Here is an 18,804-nt window from a genome sequence, read left to right as displayed (position 1 = left end):
ACTAGAAATCTTTGGATGTACTTACTGAGATTGTACCATTGTCTAGACCTATGGACAGCCTTCTGGTTTCCGGGTTAAAAGACATGCATGAACATGGAGCTGAAAAAAATGAACATGTTGATGAAGTTAACAAAACTGCGATTCTCATTGTCTTGAATTTCTGGAAAGCCTAAAACTAGCCAACATGCTTTATGATACTGTTCAGCATTTTGCCCCTTCCAATAGACAAGCATTTAAAAAAAAAAAAAAAAGTGTTCTTGCAGTTCATTCAACCCTGTCATATTAGGACATGGAAAAATGGCTATTTCTTGCTCCAGCACCTTCATTTTTTCTTACTAGTTATCTGAAAACAGGCACGTCATAGTAGAGCAGTGGTGGCATTTTGATATAAGAGGCACCTGACATTTCAGTATAAATCTGAGACATTACTCAGCTGAATAACTTAGTTTTTTACATCTTCCTGAACTTTACCAACAACAAAACACTGTATTATATCAGAGGCTTCCATCCTATATCTGCAGTAAGAAAGTTAACCTGTAGGAATCCACAAATTGGCCAGTCTTAAGGACTGTGAGTCCAACTGTCCCCTCCTCTAATTTCACCACAGACAATGCTATGACAGTATCACATACTATGGCCAAAAGAAAAGACTGTATTAAAAACTAGCCATTGTTTTATTATATTAATATTACTCAGGATATACCCTTAAACTGGAAACAAGTCAGTCATACTATGCTCCGTCAAGGATCTGGCAGGGTTCACATCAAGGGTAAAATCAGAACTTTCTTGCAAGAATTCAAGAGCTATCCTTGGTTTAATGGAGAAACTGTGAATTTGCCTCCAGAAGGCAGGGATTGTTTTTACTGCTCAACACAGCAGCACACAGCTGGGAATTGTGCTGTCTCAACAGAAACCTTCAGGAATCATTTTTCAGCAGCAATTGCCATCTGCAGCTAGGGGCAGGCATTCTTGCTCCTTCGATAGTGATAACAGTATTTTTTAAACCATATTCTTGCAGTAAATGTAGAGTACTGTCAGACGCGCTTTTAGTTCTGCTTTTTTCCCCCCTCTTGGTTTCTACTCTCCATTGTGATTACTCGCAGTGTTTTTGTTACTAACAAGCTTTGAGTGCTCTCTTTTGCAATGCTGTATATCTGGTATGTTCTCAATTTGTGTAATGTCTCACCTTAGATTAAACAGTCCATAGCTCAGCAAATCTTCCTCAATAGTTCAGTTGGCAGCAAAGCTATATGAAGAAGAGGCAAGTCTGTGTTGACTGCTTAACAAAACTTGTTCTACCTTCAGTATTGACTCCCCCTTGAAACATTTCCTAAAGGACAACTAGCCGCAAGGAGAAAACCTACCAGATCCACATCCAGGCAGGAACCTCAATTTATTTATTTCCTGAAAGGGCTGACTGATTTAAATCAAAGTTTTGGTTCAAGAAACTGCCAGAAAGGAAACACTTAAATTAGGGCTACTAACAGTGACAAAATTGTTCCTTCGTATACCTCTCCCTCAGAAAAGGCTAAATTGAATTATTCCTTCAGATGGTCATGCACTAACTCTTATTTGAGGCTTCTAGGGTTATAGCAAAATGAGACAGTTGTAGTAAAAACAGACAGAAAAAAGGCAATTCTAAGCAGAATAAAGATCAAACCCTTTTAAAGGCACTTAATGCCAGAATGGGCACATTCCACATATCAGCCTTCAAATGCTAGACACTGTGCATACATTGAAAGAGCTACTACTAATTCTGAAGGCAACAGATTGCAGAGAAAAAGTCTCAGGTAAATTAGCTATTTGAAGTATGCTCTTCCCAAAGGGCCTGAAACACTTCAGACACGAAAGGTGCAAGCAACTGCTTGACACGGGCTGATTACAAAAGAGTGACTCCTAAATTCCAGACCCATGTGTACAGAGTCATAGCAGTGTAAAGATACTTACTTTGCTATACTTGTTTTCCTAAGGGAATTCTTCAGTAACACGTACTCTTGGAAAAAACATTATGTCAGCACTAAAATGATGTGCACACTGGCTACACTAATGTAGCTAAAGTGATGCCAGTTGTAACATGATTGCAGCAGCTTATGCTTTAGTGAAAATAAGATGACATTCAGATACTTAAGCACTTGTGTTCGTTAAGAAGAGGGGGAGACAAAAACAAACAAACCAACCAACCCACCCCACAAAACAAAACACACCCAAACCTTAAGCTTCTGAGATGTTTAAGATCCTTTAAAAATAATAGCCAGGAAAAATAACAGCACTCTCAATGCCCTCTAATTCAGTACCTAGTTACGGATTTCAGACTGGAAAAAGATTGATTCGAACTACTACAGAGGACAGGTAGGATATTCCTTATGCAGAAGTCTGGCTGTAGTCTTTACACACACTGATCTTAGCCTTTAGAAAATAAATTATGGAGGAAAAGCCCAATTACATATTTCACACTCTCAACAGTGTGTCACCTTTATTAGAGGCTGACAGAAGGAGAAGAGAAACACAAACTGTACCTGCAGCTTCAGAGACCCCATTTTGAAGTGCCTAAAAGTAGTTTAGTTAAAGACCGAAGGAGCATGTTTTGCTTTGCAGGTTTTTTTACCTTCCTGTTCAAACCAAAGCATTAGCTATGAATACCGTCATAAGACAGTGGCCCAAAGACTGGATACTCCACTGTTCCTCAGTACAATAAATCCTTTACTTCACTCCACATCTGTGAGAGGTTTTTGTTTGTTTGGGTTTGGGTCTTTTTGTTTGGTTGGTTTGGTTTTGTGTGTGTGTGTGGTTTTTGTTTTTAGTTTTGTGTGTTTTGTTTTGGTTTTGTTTCCCCAAAGCTTATTTCTCTTGACTAGAATTCCTTCCCCTTCCATAAATCTGCGTCTGTTAATTTTTTTTTCTCCTATACAGACGCTGCCCAAAAGTCACACATCTAACCATGGTTACACATCTATAGTCTATGTCAGTTGTGTAACCAAGGGTACACATCTAACCATGAGGAGGGTTAACATGCTCATCAGAGCTCTGTTGTTAATATGAGTTGTTGAGACAACACTGGCATGAAGGAGATGCATTAGCCAGGTTTCCAGCTTACCTAGTCTGCCTTACTGATGATATGACAGTGTGTATAATACCCACAGCTTTTTCTTTCTCATGGGCTAGAGGAGACGATAAAAAATGTGGCCATTGTATTGTCCAGAGTTTTCCAACCACAGAAACACCCATAGACAGGACATAAAACTTCATAATTGCGAAAATCCCACCTCTAAACAGCAGCATGTACTCCTACTCAAAAGGGATGTACAATCTTGATCTTTTTTTCCAGGTATTAAATGGGCTTCACATTCAGGACACACTGATGGCCCCACTGGTTGAAGAGCTTGACCAAAGCACATGGCTGACTTGGCCCAACTTCACAACCTCCTCATCTCCCAGAGTACCCAAGGTGCAAACTCAATTATTAAGGCTACCTGATATCAAATCATAAAAGGGTGTAGGTCACGCACCACCATAACCAAAGTCACAATTCATGCTAACAGGGTATCTATGGTTGAGACCGCTACTCACAGGCACCATCATGCCTACTACATTTTTACAGAGAGAACCTTGGGGCAGTTGTTCTCCAGACAACAAAAAACATGTGAACCTAAAACAGAGGACTGTCAAAAAGGTGTTCCACACAGAAACAGACAAAACTATCATCTCCAGTCAAGTGCAGACTTGTGCAGAAGCTTACTCAGAGCCCTTCCTACCATTTCCAAGCTTAAAGTCATGGCTGCTAACAATGTAACTGGCATTGCTCTAGTTCTTAATTACACCTGATCATTTTTGAAATTGGTGAATAACAGTATAATTTTAATATCTCATGGCTCAAAAGCTTAGCAGCCTTCTAAGTGAAGGAGCAGTGTCAGGTGTTCAAATTTATGAAGGAGCTTTAAAATAGTCCTGTTTGAGTGGATCTAGATTTACTCCATCATTTCCGGTGAAGCTGTTATTACTGGCAATAATGCAGCCTTACTAAGACCAGAGGAGGACCTAACGTGATTTTAAATGCAAATGTATGCAAAAACACCACATGGAAAAAGAGAAGTATCCATGCCAACCTGCTAGAATAGCCATTTCATAACAGTTCGACTGGGGAAAGCATACAGATTCAGATTAGAACAAATCGAGGGAACTCAGGCCACCTGCTAGTGATCGTGACAGATCATGGAGACAGATGCTCTCTTCCAAATCTAGCTATCTTAGCTTAAAAGAATTATTTCTCCAGACAGTAAGAATGCCTCGATGGGACTGGATAAATGCTCCCCAATCTGTGAATTTAAGGTCAGCTTCATAAACTTTCTAAAGACAGGCTAACCCAGCACCTCTGAAGCTGATTGAGGAGCATCAACATATCCCTGTTGCTGATGACCTGCAGGGTTATACTCCTGCACTCAACACAGGGGTTATGACAAATCTCTAGGGCAGTGATTTCTTCAACTGTCTCTTGAAAAAACTGACATCGATCTGCAGTTTCTTTTAAAGAATGAACACCCACTTTGAGAGAGGAGACATACAGCAGATCATACTGGAGGGATCCATCAAGAAGACTTGGTTTTCAACATCTAATTGCAGTGGTAAAATGATTCTCCTTCTTCACTGGAAGAGCTGCCTTCCCTCTCTAGTATCCTCTCTACCATATTAGCAGCTGCAGGATATTAAGTTATTAAATAAAACCATTTACCATTGCACTCTAACAGACAGAGCATATGCAGTAGGATGGGCAGAGTGATTTATACTGGAGACTTACAAAGCTTTATGGACTCCATTAGCAGCAGAATGCAAGACTACATTTTGAGCTCCCACATTTTTAATCTATGTTTGGATTAAATGCTCATCCCTTGTTAGCATATCTGTGTCTTCTGCTGCTGTAATCCCTGATGCCTCTCAGAAGCAGTAGCATGTAACTTGGTAAAGCTTCACGGAAACCAAGGGATTGTTCATTAACAGTATTTAATATGGAGTGATAAGCTTGCAAATGGTCATAAACAGAAAGCTTCATCAAAACCAGAAAAGCCATTTTGCAAATACATAGCAGAGAGCAAACATCTCCTTATACTTACATGGCATTGCATGGTATATGCTGGGCCAGTACTGCCCACTGTCTCTCTTCAGCCAGACACGAACTGTTCTACAAAAGAAAAAACACAACACACATGTGAGGAAGAAAGAAAAAGTGACTATGAATGAAAACTAAGTGGTGACGATGAATGCACAGGAAAATTAAATTATTTTACTGAGAGGGAAAAAAACCATGGAAACTCCTACAGCAGCCTCATACATCAACCTCAGATTAACCCCTGTAAGGTGATGAGGGTAGCCCATTCCTTGGTACCATGTAGTACTCAACATCTCAGCTGAACACATCAGAACAGTATCTGCAAACTGCAGTGGCTTTTTGTTTTTTGCCTTTCCCAAGGACTGGAACACCACTGCTCATTCAATGCCTCATGAGGATTTGGGACACCCTTGGTAGCCCAGGAACGCACTCACGTATCAGCCCATCCAGACCCCATCACTGCAGAAGCCTTCCCCCAGATCTCAGAGTAAGCCTTGGTCCATCTGCTGCCTGTCGTTTCATTGTTCTGCTTCAGGAAAATCCCTAAGCAAAGCAACGATATTCTGAGATTTTTGGCTTCTGTTTATTAAGATTATATCCATTTGTGCCAACAACGAGCTCTTCAGCTTCAGGACTTTCCCCTCTCCTCAGCGTACTCAAGAGTGCTATCAGACGCCCACTGTGCATCAGGCTGAAGAAGCCAAAGTCTGAACCTTCTCTGAAGAGTATGATCAAGGCAACATGCAGCCTGGCAGTTCTCCTCTGCCCCATCAGTTCAGATTTACCATCCTCAAACAGAAGCACCTAGAACCACCCAGTGGTCTAGGCCTTTCCACAAACACATCAGTGGTTTCCCCTCTGCTAGAAGACCTTCCCAATGTATCTCAGGATTACTTTTGCTTTCTCATAATTATTTCACGCTGGCAGCTCCCTGTCACTCAATCCATGCCCTTCACATGCTCAAGACACTTGTTTCTTGTTTCCTGAACCAACAACCTGGACCGATGATCTACCTGGGTCATTAAACATTTATTAGTTCAGTACTCAGTGCCATTTGTTTTGGTCCAATCTCTGAAGCCTCTTTCTAACTGAAGCTCTCTCTTACTTTAGTTCATCAGCTACTAATTTCATGAAAACATGTCTAAGAACAGTGCCATCAGTTAAAGCAGCAGGCAACCAGTTATCTCCTGCTTGAGAGAGTCCAGCACAGCGCCACAAAGATGGGTAAGGGAGTGGAGCATCTCCCTTATGAGGAAAGGCTGAGGGAGCTGGGTCTCTTCAGCTTGGAGAAGAGGGGTGACCTCATTAATGTTTATAAATATATAAAGGGGGAGTGTCACGAGGATGGAGCCAGGCTCTTCTCGGTGACAACAAATGGTAAGACAAGGGATAATGGGTGCAAACTGGAACACAAGAGGTTCCACTTAAATTTGAGAAGAAACTTCTTCTCGGTGAGGGTGCCAGAGCACTGGAACAGGCTGCCCAGGGAGGTTGTGGAGTCTCCTTCTCCGGAGACATTCAAAACCCGCCTGGACGCCTTCCTGTGTAACCTCCTCTGGGTGTTCCTGCTCTGGCGGGGGGATTGGACTAGATGATCTTTTGAGGTCCCTTCCAATCCCTAACATTCTGTGGTTCCTGCATAAGCCATGATCAGCTCAATTACAGACAACTCTTACCTGCCTTACTGCTCCTCAAATCCTTGTCATCTCCAGTTTTAACTAGCAAATTCTCCATATAACACTGTATTCCATGTGTTACTGATTTACACCAAATGTATTCACCTTCTCTAGAAAATCTAGTTGTCCAATACAGACAGCATTGTGTTAGTGTAGCACAATACATTTCAACCCAGGTCATCCATGTCTATTCAGTTTTTTAGTTAAGTTAGCATGTGACAATAGCTACAAGAGAGATCTAAAAAACTATTGTTAAAAATAAGCCTTATTTTCCTGTAGCAAATCTATGACTTGAATTTGATAGTATTAAGGAAAAAAAATAAACAAAAAAAAAATCCAACACACTACCACTGCCACCACACCCAACCAAACAAACAAAAAAACCCCACAAAAACAATTCACAAAAAACCCCACCAACCAACCAACAAACCCCACAAGAATGTTCTTTCCAGTTCATGAAACATGTGGAAATATAGCTTATGGAAAAGTCTACGTGGTCATTCCTATTGTTAAGTCGTTTTCATGGAAGAGCAGATTTCAGCCCTTTTTAGCCAGCAGATGTTTAGAGCAATATGTTAATACAACACAATATAATATAAATTGATCTAAGACATCACAAACAAAAATCAAGTCTGAACAGAGATGCCATGCAATATAATCAAGCAATTCAAGAACCAGTTGTCTGTCCTCCAAACTTCAAGCTAAAGGCTGCACCGTGGTGTGTTCCAGGACTGCACATACCCAAAATCAGTTTTCTGCCCATCCTGCCCTGCATCCAAACTCATTTTTCAGCAAATAATTCAGAGAGCTGCATATTTGGGCACCACACAAGCTGTATCATTTTAGAAATGTCTCATGCATACACCCTGACACAGTATGTTGCTCCAAAAACTAACATTTCACTAGGGCAGCAAGTGCCATGGTTGGAATACTCTCACGAATTACTTAAAATATACAAAATTCAGTATAATCACCCTTAAGTCTAACAGCCTTTTCGCAACAAACACATCAGCAGCTCTTCAGCAGATCTGATGCAAAACCACCAATACTTTTTCAGGGACAATTCATCAGCTGATAACAAAGCTACTGTATTGTCGACAGCAAGAGGGTCAAATCCTTCTGTCATTTCTGGCTGGAGGTAACGGTGGCTGTTGTCAGAGCAGGACTCTGTGTCCAAACATCAGCACACAGATATGGGAAGACACTCACAGCCACAGGGCTGTACACCAGGTTTGTGAGAGGGTCCAAAACTTTTGCATCCAAAGGGGTTCACCTTTGCTAATACGATCACTGTAATTCTGGAAGGAGATCAACCACTCTGTTTCCCAAAGAGGCGAGCTCCTAATGACATGTTTATCCTCGACAAGTGAAGTTATAGTGAGAGTGAATGAGTGTGCACAAAAAAATAATGGGATGAATCACAGGGAGCTGAAATAAGTCAGTATGAGACAGCCCTGAGGAGGTGCACCAATATGCCGTGAGAGGCCTGTCCTTCTTTACCATCCCGATCTATATAAATCAGTGCTACCCGTTTCAAAACTCCCAGGCTTTGACAAAATTGCCTCTCCACTTTAAGGTTCTTGCAAATAATAAGTCCAGTACAACATAGCACAGATTATTCTACTTGTTAAAAAAAGGACTATGTACAATAAATGTTTCTTTAAAAGTTAGAGGAAATAAAAATCCATCTGATTTGCAAAAATGGCAATAATTTGGATGCTTTGTGTTATTTTTGTTGGTTTTTAAACTGTACCCACTACAGACTTGCTAATTAATTTGACAGTTATGTCAATGTTAAGACTTTTAGCTGAATGATATTGAAACAAAAATATTTTCTACTTAATTTAAAGTAGAAACTAAGAGGTTCCTAGTTAAGAGTGAAACTCCTTTTATTAGTGTAGGCCTCTTCTGTAGGTATGTAGTAGGCTTGCTTCATTAGGTAGACAAATATATTTCCATTCAATGACTAATTCATGCAAAATGAGAAAAAAAGCATTCTAAGAATAAAGAGAGTATGAAAGGATGTTTTTTAACTCTAAGGTGTGTGAAAGGGGACATAACCAGCAAGTCAGTTTATGAAACTCCTTACAGAAATACTTATCTCCCCAGTAAATAGTTTTAAATAAAGGAAAAAATCTTGTAAACAATTTAAAGTTAAGGATGATTACTATGCATGTCTTTAAAACAAGCATTTTAAAGTTATGTTAAGCATTTTAATGGAATTCCAATATCTAAGTTGATGTAAAAGTGTAAAAATTCTTCTTTATGTCAGAAAATGATGTTTCATGATTTTCTCTTAAGATCACTGGATTAGATAAGGTATTTTATTGAAAGAAGAAAAACTGACATCAGTTCATTAAACTTTTCTGGGTAACTCTTTCTCAAAGTAGATTTGGGCTAAAGAACAAACCGCTGACAATTGAACTTGGGAGAAGCCAAATGTTCCCGGAAGAGGGTGTCTTTTTTCAGTTCTGCATAGTTTTGTATACTTATTAACACAATACTACCCATTAGACATGAAACCCAGAGCTTCTGAAGCTTTCAAATAATGCAAAGAGAAAAAAAAAAAAAAAAAAGAATGCAAATAGGCTTTTTTAAATGGATATATAGCACAAAGAGTACTTGCTGGTTGCATGGTTACTGGACTTAAACACGGCACCCACCCAGGTCAGGATCCATTCTTCAATGGCTCTAGTGTGATTCAGTTGGCATCACCATGGAAATGAGTTGTCCCTTCATTTTGTTGCCAGTGAATTGATTTAGAAAGATTTTTATAACCTGTCAAATCAATGGATACTCTTCTAGTCTTTTCATAACAGAGATGATTTATTTTTAAATGAGACAGGCTATACAGAAATAATTCTGCCATGCAAAAGACCGGCTATGTCTCCATATATTAAGGGCATGTGAAAAATGTATATTTTAAAAGAAAAATTGCTTCTCTCTGTTATGCTCCAGAGTATGTGTCTTAAGCCCAGGTGGCTGTGGTTGTACTGGCAGGTCTCAAATGCACTGCTACGCTGTGCATGTGTGCAGGAGGTGGGCTTCACCTGAGTATCTACTGCTCACAGAGGTACCCACATCAATGGCACATGTCTTCAGTATGGCAGCTCTGCACTTCACCATCTCGCCAGGGGAGGTTTAGATTGGATATTAGGAAAAAATTCTTCACAGAAAGGGTTGTCAGGCATTGCAACAGGCTGCCCAGGGAACTGGTGGAGTCACCATTCCTGAAGGTGTTTAAAAGATGTGTAGATGAGGTTCTTAGGGACATGGTTTAGTGGTGGACTTGGCAGTGTTAGGTTAATGGTTGGACTTGATCTTAAAGGTCTTTTCCAACCAAAACAATTCTATGATTCTATCTACAGAAATTTATTCAAGCAGCGGTACATGCCACAGTATCTTCTTTCTGATAAATAAGTTTTGCTCATACAAATCTTACGTTGTGCTTTCAGGTTGCAGTGTGCTCTCCATGAAAGTCTGCACAACACTGCAGGGCAGGATGCAAGATTCTCTACTTGATCCCTAGCGAGGCCTGAACTTCTTGTCATCTCACTGCTGGGCATGTCCAAGCACTGTCCCAAGAAGTCTCCACATTGCAATACTGTGAACTCTGTTGCAGGAAGATCCAACACCACCATTACCTAGAGAAACAATTTATCCCTATTCTACTCCACTTCTCCAGAATATCCATAAAACCACCCATTCTAGTTGTACAGTGTCAGTAAAGAAATCCAATGTATCTGTTTCCTATAATAGATCCCTCCTCTCCTGTTTGTGAATGTTTTCCTTCCTCATTCCTGCCTTTTTAACTATTCCTCTTCATTGAGATGCACTTGTGTAACACACTATTGCTTCCATGCCCCAGGCGTACAACAGCTGTATAACACAGCAGAGGTAACTTTCAACACATACTATTCACTACAAGATTTTGTAGGTATTCTTGGGCTTCAGGAAATCATTTTAAATGGCATTTGAACGTACTCCTCATTGTTGTGTATACTTTGGACAATCTACTGTGGATTTTTTTGATCTCCTGTCTTGCTGAGAGACCAAGAGGGTAAGCATCAAACCCAGAATAAGCTGTGAAATCAGTTTTATTCCTATTTGTAGCGAGCACCTGGTACAGAAATTTTTATCTGTTGCGTTCTAAAGTCATATCAGGCCCATTCAGAGATCAACATCTGTCCCTTGCTCATTACTGCTCCTTGGGAAAGGGAGGCAGGTCATCAGTGCAACGGTTAAAAATAAAGACATCCCCTTCAGTCAGCTGTCCTAAACACAGAGCTGGTTTAACGCAGCTACAGAACACTGCCCAAACAGGAAAAGGAAGACACTAAACTATTCTGGAAAAATACTTTAAAATGCTCATCTAATTGACAGAAGAAAGAAAGAGATCAGGATAATACCACATCCGGGGTTAGTATAGTCAGTGAGGTTTCGGGCATACCTAATGGAGTATTAGCACATATATTGACATTTTCTTTACTGTTGAAACAAAACACTTAAAAGCTCTACCTGTTCCTAAATATCTGAAAACAGAAAATTCAGGAGTATTAAAAAGCCATGTCTCTCTGGGAACTAAATACTTGCTTTGGAAACAGCAAAAGTTTTATCTGCTGTCATTAAATAAACATGACAATAGTAGTATTTGAAATCCAAGTACAGCACTGACAGTTTTACTGCCTTTCATAGAAAGACACTGTCATTAGATAAGGAAAATATTTAACAATTGCATTAAAGATACTACAGTACAGCAAACCTCCCAACTTCTCCAGGGACTTTTTTGGGTAAGAGATATAAACAGACTCTTGCTCCCACCAGTTAATGACATGAGTTGCTACTGGGATTTTCTGAAAGAATAAAAGATCTTTCATGGTCAGTGGCAGCTCATGAACCACTGTCACTGTACTGGAACCAGCGATGAGGAGTTTCGTTTCTCTGATAAATTCCGAAAGAAAATATATGAAAGCAAGAGTCAAAACCAGAACTGATTTCTGAGCCAGCCGGTGTTTCAGGGAAAACAAAAAGAAATTTAATGGCAGAGTGCCAAAACCTCAGGCATCAAGAAGACTTTATCGAACAGGTCCTCACCCTTTGTCCTCCTGAAAAGAACAAACAAACCCGACACAACACTCAAACCAAACAAAAACCCCCAAACCCCAACAACAACAACAACCCACAACCCCAAATTCCAACACTTCCACACCACCACCTGCCCCAAACACAACCCCAATGGTCCAGGGAAGTGCAGGACTGTGTCTGTCAGACTCACCCACACTAGTGCGCACAAAGCCCATCACACAACTCTGACATAGGGTTCTGCATAAACCCTATGATTTTCGGGCACATTCCAGGCTCTACTTCCTTTTCACTGGTTTTGATAAACAGATGTGCAATTTAAACTGAACTAATCAAGAGTTTACTCGCTGGACTTTTTCTAAGACTATTAGACAGTGTACAGCTATACATCGCTGTAGATTTGTTCTATGTTCTTTCACACTATAAAAGTGCAGGTTCAGTTTCTAAAATGAAGTGCAGGAGCTACTAGATCAGGAAAGAGGGACGATGAGTGGGGAAAAGATCGAAGAGTTTTGAAGAATGGGCTTTATGTCAGGGCTGGTTTAGAGAGGTTCTCTCTTAAGCAGCGATTAGATAAGGGCATTTCTAGATGATACAATATCTTCATTGTAACCTCAGTCTGTAACTCAAGCATCAGGCTTCCTATAAAATAAAAGCCTTTTGAACAATAATTGCTCTCTTTACTCTGTGTGCCTCAAGCCCTGCAGCAAAGCCATAGGAGCAGTGAGGTCTGGCTTCAAGAGGAAGCTGGACCAGCCCCCAACAGCCACCACCTTGGACATCCTAATGTTGTATCTGAAACGCCACTGCCATTGCCAGTCCAGCAAACCTTGTGCACAAAGCTCAGAAGCCCCAGAGAAACAAAACTGCTGCAAGGGAGATGAACCAGATAATGGCTGCATGCAGTCCTAGACATGGACAGCACAGGGAACACATCAAAAACCACATGGAAGCAGCTGGATCTGGCAGCAGTAGTTCAGGCGCCAACTGTGTGGGCGGAAGGAATCTGATTGAGTCCCTAAATGTTCAAGCACACTGTCCATCCCACCCAGTGATATAAAATGCCACTGCTTTGATTTTATACATGTCCAGGCTTGCGGAGAACGTTTCAGGTGAAGTTCATCACTACAGCAATCTCCATGATAATGATCTATGTAGCACTTTTCAGACATGGGTCAATAAAAGTCCAGACTCTCCTTTTCTCTTTCTGCCACACAACGGCAACACCAGATGCAGAATTTACAATGCAGGCACCTGTCTGATGCTGAACAGGGACCTCAGGAGCAACTCTGCAGCCTGATGCAAAGAGTAGGGTAGGAGAGAAATGCACAACAGGGTTCACTCATGGACTTTCTTGGCCATCAGCTGGTGGCAATGAACCTGATTTTTGCTGCCTTTAATGATTCACCTTATTAAATCTAAATAGTCTTATTAGCTCTTCTTCATAATCGTCCCCTGCAAATGTCTCTTGCCTCATCCCTTCTCAGAGTCACAAGTATAGTATCTTCCCATGGAACCCAGCAAGACCCCGTAACCTACAAAAAATAAAGAATATATGTCTCATAAAACTTTTGATCATGAATAATTTCATTTTGAGCCAACGTCTTAGGGAATGAGCTACTAAAGTATTGTGCAAACTAAGCTCAGAGGTTAGTGATCCCACAAAGCACTTTACTAGTTCTTTTCTGTGGTGGAAAAGTCCTGGAATGAAACTCAGTACAAAGGTACAATAGGGAAGAAACTGCAAATGTGAAGTACTGTACATTTACCACCTATCTTCAGAAAAAAAATTGCACAAAACAGTAGCCCAAGCAAGCAGGCAGACAGACCAAAAGGCAGGAACTTTTTCACACAAAGCTTACACAACATCCTCACCCAAACTACACTTTATAAGATATTTCCCAATGTAATTCATGCTGCTGTAAACTAAATGCAAATGCATATTGCATAATAGGAAAAATGTCACAGTTTTGGTAGGTTATATGCAGCTATAGATTGCATGGGTTTGTCAAGGAAAAACTGTTATAACCATCAGTGGTACTTAGACCTAAGAGAAAGAGACACCACTTTATTTAACACAGTTTTGGTTTACACAGAGGCCTTTTTGGGTATTTTGTGGGAAGTGACTAGAAAACAAAGATTCATAAGAGACAATCTCAGGAGAAACGGATTTTTATGACTCAGAAAAATGATAGCGACATGACAGTTTTACTACTCAGCTGTGTAACAGTTTCCACCCATTTTTCAGTTTTCTGGACAATGAGCAATGCAGTTCAGTGATTTTTCCAGTCATCCGAGCACATATGCCTGGAAGCAGTGCATGCTCTGCTGGTCAGGCACTGGACCTAAATCAGATTCTGACCAGTTTCCACTGCAGAAACTTCCGGCAAGTAAAGAGAAACCAAAAAAATGAACCAGAAGTCACAGCCACAGAAAAATATTGTGTTACTCTGAGGTTACTAGCACAAAGTTCAGAGAGCTGAGCTGCCTCAGGTCTCCAGCAGCTCCACAAAAGCACTGCTCATCATGTATCATATGAAGCAGTGCAGTGACTACACCACATTCCAGCACAAATGCTGTAGGGAAGCTCATTTTACCTGCAAATGCAGGTAAATGCAGAGCTGGAGTTCTCAGTGAGCATCAGCCTGCAGTTAGGGGAATTATTAGATAATGAGTGTTATACCACACTAAGATTTTTTTCAAGCAAAGTTTCAAAGTTAACTCCCTCATTAAGACCTGTGCATCAGTATTTCTTAGAGAGCCTTGGGGTAACAAAATGATCATCCCTCCCTCTTACCTACAGACACCCACCCCCACCTGCATCCCACCAAATTATCTCCTTCCAGAACAGATGCAACTTCAGTGCTTCTTGTACCCATTGATTCCTGTTTGCATTTGGGAAGCGTAAACACACAACCTTTCGAAGGTAATTGGATGATTTAATTATTGCAATCCAATTACTTTCACCTCCTTCCCACATTCAAATGTTTCAGTAATAGAAGTTATTAGAAAGATCCCCATTAGATTAAAACACAGGCCTGCTATGCAGTAAGTGACCCAGTGGAAACATGTTAAAAATACCTAGTGGATCCATGATTTGCAAGAAAGCAACCCTCCAGCTACCTTATAAATCGTTCATGTAGCAAAGGCAAAGAACAAGAACCTACCAGGTCGCCAGCCCAGCAGCTTCCAGCTGCCTGGTAGGAACATCTGTTCAGAAGAACACAACACATTTTTCTATTCTAAAGCTGCTATGAGCTATCAACTCAGTTAATGCTCATTTTTATAATAAGTTACGCATACTTCACTCTGCAGAAAAATGAATTCATTACCCAGCAGATAAAAAAGTAAGCTTATGCTTTTGAATCTGTGAAGTGAAAGCTGGACATACCCATTTCAATATACATACCACCAGCAAACAATTTCTAAGAAATTATATTCATATTTGGGCTAACTTATGGGAAAGATTGATATTTGATCCCAAGCACTAAATTAAGTCCCTGGCTGGAATTTACAACAAACATAAATGCTAGTATACTACAGCAGAAAGAATTTCCTCAGTTTTGCTCTTCTTTCCCCTGCTGCTCTGAAACAATACCACGGCATCAGGTAAGAAAACAGCATAGCACCTGGGAGCAGAAATGAATGCAGAAAAAAAAAGTTTGCAAGTAATAAAGTGATACAGAGGAAGATGAAACATCCTGGCTCGGTCATGCCCTTAGATTTCAATTTATTTTTCATATAAGTATTTTCCTTGGTTAACTATACAGTGCAGCATCTAGTAAATTATGGATTTACTGTGCGGAAAGGAACACACATTTCCAAGTCCATAGGATGATGCTCTCTCTCAGCATTTTAATTTCTGGATATAAGTCATCTGCATCATCTATTGCAAAAGACTAAATTAAATCATTAACTACTTCACTGCTTCTTGGAGGATATTTGATGTATTAATCAGAATATAACCATGCATTGCAGATATTTGAGAATCCTAGCATAAGGAAAATAGGGTCCTAGCTGCAAATAGACAAGTGCACGCAGCACTTATTAAAGTGTCATTTTCCACTAACAGTATACTTATTACATTCGGTCACAAAGCACCTAACATTTAATTCATACAACACAAAGTTGTAGGGGAAAACCTGTGTCTCTTGGATTTTGAGAAGACCATCAATCATATCCTGATGCAAATGAACCCCTTTCCAAACAAACAGCTGTCAAATCCTAACATCCAAACAGAATCATAGAATGGTTTGAGTTGGAAGGAACCTTGAAGATTGTCTGGTTCCAATCCCCCTGCCATAGGCAGGGACATCTTCCACTAAACCAGGTTGCTTGAAGCCACATCCAGCCTGGCCTTGAACACTTCCAGGGATGGGGCATCCACAGATTCTCTGGGCAACCTGTTCCAGTGCTTCACCACCCTCATGGTGAAGAATTTCTTCCTGTACAAGTTCCCATAAAGTTGTTACCTCTCAATTTAGACATGTATTTCTGTCACTATATGAACTTTCATTTTAATTCATTGTTCTTTGTGCAAAAAAACCCCAAAACAAAACACCCAAACAAATCCAAACCAAAACCCAACCCAACCCTCATACCTGTATGGTACAGCTAAGGTCCTTAGCAAACAAATAGGACAATCAGCTGGTCGCATGCAGCTACAGATGTTGAAGGCTTGTTGAAAAACCTTCTCTAAGAACAGATAGGCTTTTGTTTTGTAAGTATTTATGAACAAATATGGCACTGTTTTTCCAGAGACAGCAAACACATCTACATGGAATGTATATGCGTGCTCTGCACCACATCAAGATGCCTCTGGAAATGCTCTCCTTGCGGCATCAAGGACTTACTGCAGAGGATTCCCATTTCCAGTTCCTCTAGATTACCATTCAACTTGAACAATGATTCACAGGTGATGAAATGTTCCTTCAGCTTTTCTGATCTTTGCTATTTTCTTCTCAGGGCAGGTGGACTCAGAGATATTTTCACTGTCCTCACACAAACCCAACTCCTACCTGCTTTGCTGTGCTAGAGGAGGCATGAAGCCACTCTTGCTCTGACCCAGCAGGACAACTTCGGCTGGAGAGTCACAGAACTCCCTGGGAAGGAAAGCAGCAAGCCCAGCAGCTTTAGTGCCAGTAAAAAGGGCTGGAGAAAGCAGGGCAAAGCAATTCAGATTCAACCTCATCCTGAAAGGTTTGTTCTTCAGCTGCGAAGGAACTGCAGCCTTGAAGTGCCCTGCTAGGGGTTCTCAGTTTTCTTCTCATCACACATACTGAGTGCCTTGTCAGATGCCAGCAAAGCCCAAACCTCTGACTGTCATTTAGAAGCGATCTGACATTCCAAGGGCTCACAAGACAGTCACAGTTTATCACCTCTGCATTCCTGGGGGGAATGCGTGGGGAGATGGAAATGAGTACTAGTGAATAGAAACTGTCTTCAAACCTGTATTGCAAGACTGAGCATCACATCCTAAACTTAAGGGTTTATTATTAAAAAGAAATCCATCTCAAACATGCATTCCCACTTCACATCCAGCTACTTCTTTCAGATAGCCTCATTACAGCATTCCCATTCTTCAGCATTCAACTTCATACTCTGCTAATTTTATTCTACCATCTTTAAGTTAGTTAACTGCTAATTTCATTGAAGATCCTCTTGCTCTTGTGCTACATGATTGGAAGCTTCTGTTGTCTCTATGTTCCGCCCTGGCTAGTTGCTGTGTATACTCCTATCATTTCTTACACGCTTCCTCTTTAAGGTAACCAATCTATCCCATCTCTTGGGAAAGCTGTTCTTGGGTCCTGTTCTCCTTACCTGGCTTCCAATCCCTTTAATGAGGCAATATCCTGTCTGAACTGGCATCTTCTGTACTAAACACAGCAATCCAGACACAGACAAACCTGATGAATTATAAGAGCATTATCATTCTTTTCTTTATCCATCTTTTCCCTGTACGTACCCTAGCAGTATGTGCTTGTTTGGCAGCAGCTGTACGTGTTTTTTATTCACACTGGCAGGATTTAGAAACTTACAAAATACAGGTGAAAGAAAAATGTGTATTTATCAATATTAGATTCTCTCTGCAATACACTGCCACCCACTTACCATATTCTCCTGCAAGTCTTCACATCTCTCCAGACCAAATCAGCTTATGGGCTAATTTGGGGCAGACAAGTGGCCCAGACTACACTGGTAAGGGAGGGAACAGAGGAGTCACAAATACAGCTCCTAGGGGCAATCCCAGAACCACCACATGTTCCTGGCAAACAGAGGTGGAAATAAAATCATAAAGGAGAGCAATGGGCTGAGGCAATCACACGCCAGGGAAAACCTTGACAGTAGACATCACACTTTCTCCTAGTGAAGATGGGTTGGGAAAGCCATGTCTATTATATAAGTGTAGGAAGGACAAAAGACCAACTCTCTCCTCAAGTACAGAAAAATACATTATTTAAATATGTGAAATGATGCATTATATTACAGTGCAGCTTTGTAAAGATGCCTGGTAGAACTGACAGGAGGCCTCTGCTTAGGTGACAGCTACCCACGCATCAAACCAGTAAAGCCTGTAGCAGTTCCAGTTCGTTTATCTAATTGTTGCCGTATCGGTAAGTTCTGCTTTGCAATAAGGGAAAGCATCCAGTTCATGGCAAAAGCATCAAACATTACTAAAACCTCTCTGCTGGCACCTTGTTACTAGCTTACTTTACTAACTTATTTTTCTCTAGAGGGTTACAAGTCCTCTGCAATTCCTGTCCAGATGCTGTCTCAGCTTGCATTCTCCAGATCTTTATCACTGCCGTTCACAGAGGAAGTATCAGTCTTGTCTTGGAAGAAACAGAGTTGAGGTCTTCAGACAAAATCAGCTCTAAAGATCTGCTGCTTTGTTTTGCAGCGCCCCACATGTAAATCTTATTCCAAGGTAATACAAAAGGCAAC

The 18,804-nt window shown here is 40.6% G+C and overlaps 1 protein-coding gene across 3 annotated transcripts in view; it reads right to left on the bottom strand.

Moving 5' to 3' along the window:
- WDFY2 (WD repeat and FYVE domain containing 2) overlaps nucleotides 1–18,804 on the bottom strand; it is a 67,775-nt gene that overhangs the window by 27,865 nt on the left and 21,106 nt on the right. For all 3 annotated transcript variants that reach the window (XM_065641109.1, XM_065641122.1, XM_065641116.1), the window contains 2 exons: nucleotides 5,106–5,173; nucleotides 26–99 (listed from right to left, as the gene is read on the bottom strand). In XM_065641109.1, the coding sequence (XP_065497181.1) occupies nucleotides 26–99; nucleotides 5,106–5,173 (142 nt within the window). The remainder of the gene's footprint in view (nucleotides 1–25; nucleotides 100–5,105; nucleotides 5,174–18,804) is intronic.

This window comes from Caloenas nicobarica, chromosome 1 (assembly GCF_036013445.1).
Source record: "Caloenas nicobarica isolate bCalNic1 chromosome 1, bCalNic1.hap1, whole genome shotgun sequence".
Classification (NCBI taxonomy): Eukaryota; Metazoa; Chordata; class Aves; order Columbiformes; family Columbidae; genus Caloenas; species Caloenas nicobarica.
This window is presented reverse-complemented; position numbering and strand designations above follow the sequence as displayed.